Source organism: Fonticula alba, assembly GCF_000388065.1.
Source record: "Fonticula alba strain ATCC 38817 unplaced genomic scaffold supercont2.4, whole genome shotgun sequence".
In the NCBI taxonomy this organism is placed as follows: domain Eukaryota; order Rotosphaerida; family Fonticulaceae; genus Fonticula; species Fonticula alba.
This window is the reverse complement of record NW_009242974.1, coordinates 1,436,474-1,439,102: the sequence shown is the minus strand read 5'-3', so window position 1 is coordinate 1,439,102 and position 2,629 is coordinate 1,436,474. Positions and strand designations below refer to the sequence as shown.

Below are 2,629 nucleotides of genomic sequence, written 5' to 3'. Positions count from 1 at the left end.
GGGGGGGGGAGGGACATTGTCACAGTCAGTCGCGATGGCGGGTGCATGGCATGCTGGAGGCCGAGGAAAAAAAAAGAGCCGGCGAGGGGCGAGGAGGGACCCGAGCGGGTTGGTTCCCATAGGTTGATGGTGGGGGGGGGGGGGAATGTGCGCACGTCAAAATCCCGGCCAGGTGGTGCTGACCCAAGTGCGTAGAGGACCACACCCGGACTGCCGGCCGGCCGGACACGGCGAGCGCCTCGGCCGCTCGGGTGCTCAGCGCATCGCGCACTGGTCGGCCACGAAAGCCACACCGCGCATCACGGGCCTTGTGTGTGCACACAAACACATCTCCAAGGGGCAGGGCTGTGGCGGCTCCGGGCGGCCGGGGGAGAGGCGCCCGGCCCGCGGCCAGGTCCCCTTGCGAGCCAGGCGCCTCATCGTACAGGGCAAAGATGTCGAAGTGCACGCCATCGGGCGGCTCCAGGCCCGGGGCCGGCGGACTGCGCAACCACATGCCCAGTTCACGAGCCGCCTCGGCAAATGGGCCGGCTTTGGCTGGGATCTCATCGTGGCCGTGGGCGGCCGTGGGCGGCCGCGGCCGCGGTCGCAAAAGCCACCCTTCCGGGAAGAGGAGGATGTCATTCGGGTGAAACAGCGCATGCCCGGCACCCGGGCCCTGGCAGGGTGACGGACAGCAGAGCGAGACATTGGTCCCGGTCACGCGTTGGCGAAAGAGCTGCACGCCGATGGCCGATGCCAGGGGATGTGTATCGTTTGGATGGCTGGCCCAAGTGGGCTCATCCTCTTTACACACACACACACATGGATGTACAAAGACGCCGCATGGTCGACCGGCGTGCGTGGAGGCGGAAGAGGAGGCGCGCGGGAGAATTGTGAGACAGGCCGCAGAGCAACATGATCCCCTGGACCGATGGCGGCCCCAGCGCTGCCCAATGCCCCGGCCGATGAGGGACTCGGCGGATGGTTGCGCACCGGAAACAATGAACAGATGCCGCCGAGCCAGCTTCAAGGAGCCGTTGAGTGCCGCGCGGATGCTCGACTCGGCCGATGCAGGCGACACATCGGGCAGTGGCTGCCGGCCCGAAGGGGCGGCCACATCGGCGCCGGCACGAGAGGAAAAGCGCGCCCGGGTGGCCGGGCCACTTGCGCCAGCCCGGAGGGCCAAGCGAAGCATCAAACGAAAAGGCTGTGTCCGCGTAGGAGTGAGGCCAGCCAGGCAAGCGGATGGCCGGGGGGAGAGAGGGAGAGAGAGAGGCAAGCGGGAAAGAGAAGGGGGAGGCAAGGCAGGGGGAGTGAGGGAGCGGAAGAAAAGAGCTGGAGCTCAGATCATCATCCCCAAAACTTGGTTGGCGGCCCCGGTGTGTGGTGTAAGTCCGGGGCCGGGGGCCCGGGGCATGCCCGCCCCCTGTGCCCCTTGCGTTTGGGTGCACTGGGCCCCCCCCCCCCCCCCCGCCCTTTGGCTTGCCTGCCGCCGGGCCGATCGGTCAAGACGAATCACACACCGTGCGACGAATCTCAGTTACGTGACTGGGCGGCGTGGAGTGGGCAGATCGCGCCAGGCGCGCCGGGTCACGCCCTGTAGCAGGGTTCTCACGGGGCCAGTCTTACGTCAAAGGAGTGAAGCTTTGGCGGAGGCTATACCGGAAATCCTGCTGCTGGTTAGGGACCGCTCGGGCATGAGGGGGGGGCGTACCGAACCAGGAGGGTGACGAGATTACTAGCGACGAGACAAGGGAAACTCGACCAAGGGGCGAGTTAGCGGGGCGAGCAAAATAGAACAGAAACTCGAATATTAAAAGGGTTCGAGAGGAAGCCCTAGAGCAGGTGCACAGCCTTGTGCGTGGACACCAAAACGTCCTGCAACACTGGGCCGCACGCTGACTTTCCGCATCCCCGGCCGCACTCCCTTCCGAACGCCCGGCCATCAGAGAATCATCATGGGCGCATGCCGGTGTGTCTGGTCCCCTTCCTTTTGCCCTCTTTTTGATCTTCCCTCTCTCCCTCCCCTTCTCCCCCCCAGGAGGCCGCCGCCCTTGAGGGGGATGATTATCGTGCAAAAAAGATCTCCCGATCCGGGAATTGAACCCGGGCCTCCCGCGTGACAGGCGGGGATTCTCACCACTATACTAATCGGGACTCGATGTGCCAGAGGGACCGGGGGAAATCCACAAGATTCCCGGCAATCTACCGAGGGAAGGGGGCGACGTGGCTTGGGCACATCAGCACCTCCTGGCGGGCAGTCCCATCCATCGGAGGCCGCCAGCACACGGATGTTCAGCGATGTGTGCTGACGCCCGGCGGCCGAAGGCCCTGCCACCCTCTTGTGCGGGCGATGGCAGGACGCATGCGGCTGCTCGCCAGTAGGCAACCCTTTGGCCAGGCGTCTCCCTCCGACAAGGGGCCGCTGGGGCGCCAGTGGAGCATGCACGGTCTTGGCGAGGCCGCCGGGCTGGTTGCGGGGGCATGCCGGCTCCGGGCATGGCCCACATCCAATCGGGATGGCCTTCCCGTCCCGCTGCCAAAGGCCCGGGCCCTTCATCAAACACATGGCACACTTTTTGGCTGGCACGAAATCCCCGAGGCCCCCCACTCACGATGCCCGAGCAGGGGGGGGGGGGGGGGGGGG

General features: G+C 66.1%; 3 protein-coding genes and 1 non-coding gene across 4 annotated transcripts in view; 2 read left to right on the top strand and 2 right to left on the bottom strand.

Annotated features, from left to right (window-relative positions):
* The window catches only part of H696_02856 (hypothetical protein), a gene marked incomplete at both ends in the record, with an annotated part of 4,125 nt that extends 3,455 nt beyond the window's left edge, over nt 1-670 (top strand). Inside the window, 2 exons of the mRNA XM_009496748.1 lie at nt 173-310; nt 428-670. Coding sequence (XP_009495023.1) covers nt 173-310; nt 428-670 — 381 coding nt within the window. The remainder of the gene's footprint in view (nt 1-172; nt 311-427) is intronic.
* Nucleotides 671-699: 29 nt separating this feature from the next.
* H696_02855 (hypothetical protein) lies at nt 700-1,177 on the bottom strand (the record flags this gene model as incomplete). Its single annotated transcript, XM_009496747.1, has 2 exons — nt 700-764; nt 976-1,177. 2 exons carry the CDS (start codon nt 1,175-1,177, stop codon nt 700-702), a joined length of 267 nt encoding a protein of 88 aa, XP_009495022.1.
* Nucleotides 1,178-2,067: 890 nt separating this feature from the next.
* On the bottom strand, nt 2,068-2,139 carry H696_02854. The gene has a single exon. It is a non-coding gene; the product is annotated as a tRNA-Asp (tRNA).
* A 134-nt stretch (nt 2,140-2,273) lies between these two features.
* H696_02853 (hypothetical protein) overlaps nt 2,274-2,629 on the top strand; it is a gene marked incomplete at both ends in the record, with an annotated part of 1,574 nt that continues 1,218 nt past the window's right edge. Inside the window, one exon of the mRNA XM_009496746.1 lies at nt 2,274-2,285. Within this exon, the coding sequence (XP_009495021.1) occupies nt 2,274-2,285 (12 nt within the window). The remainder of the gene's footprint in view (nt 2,286-2,629) is intronic.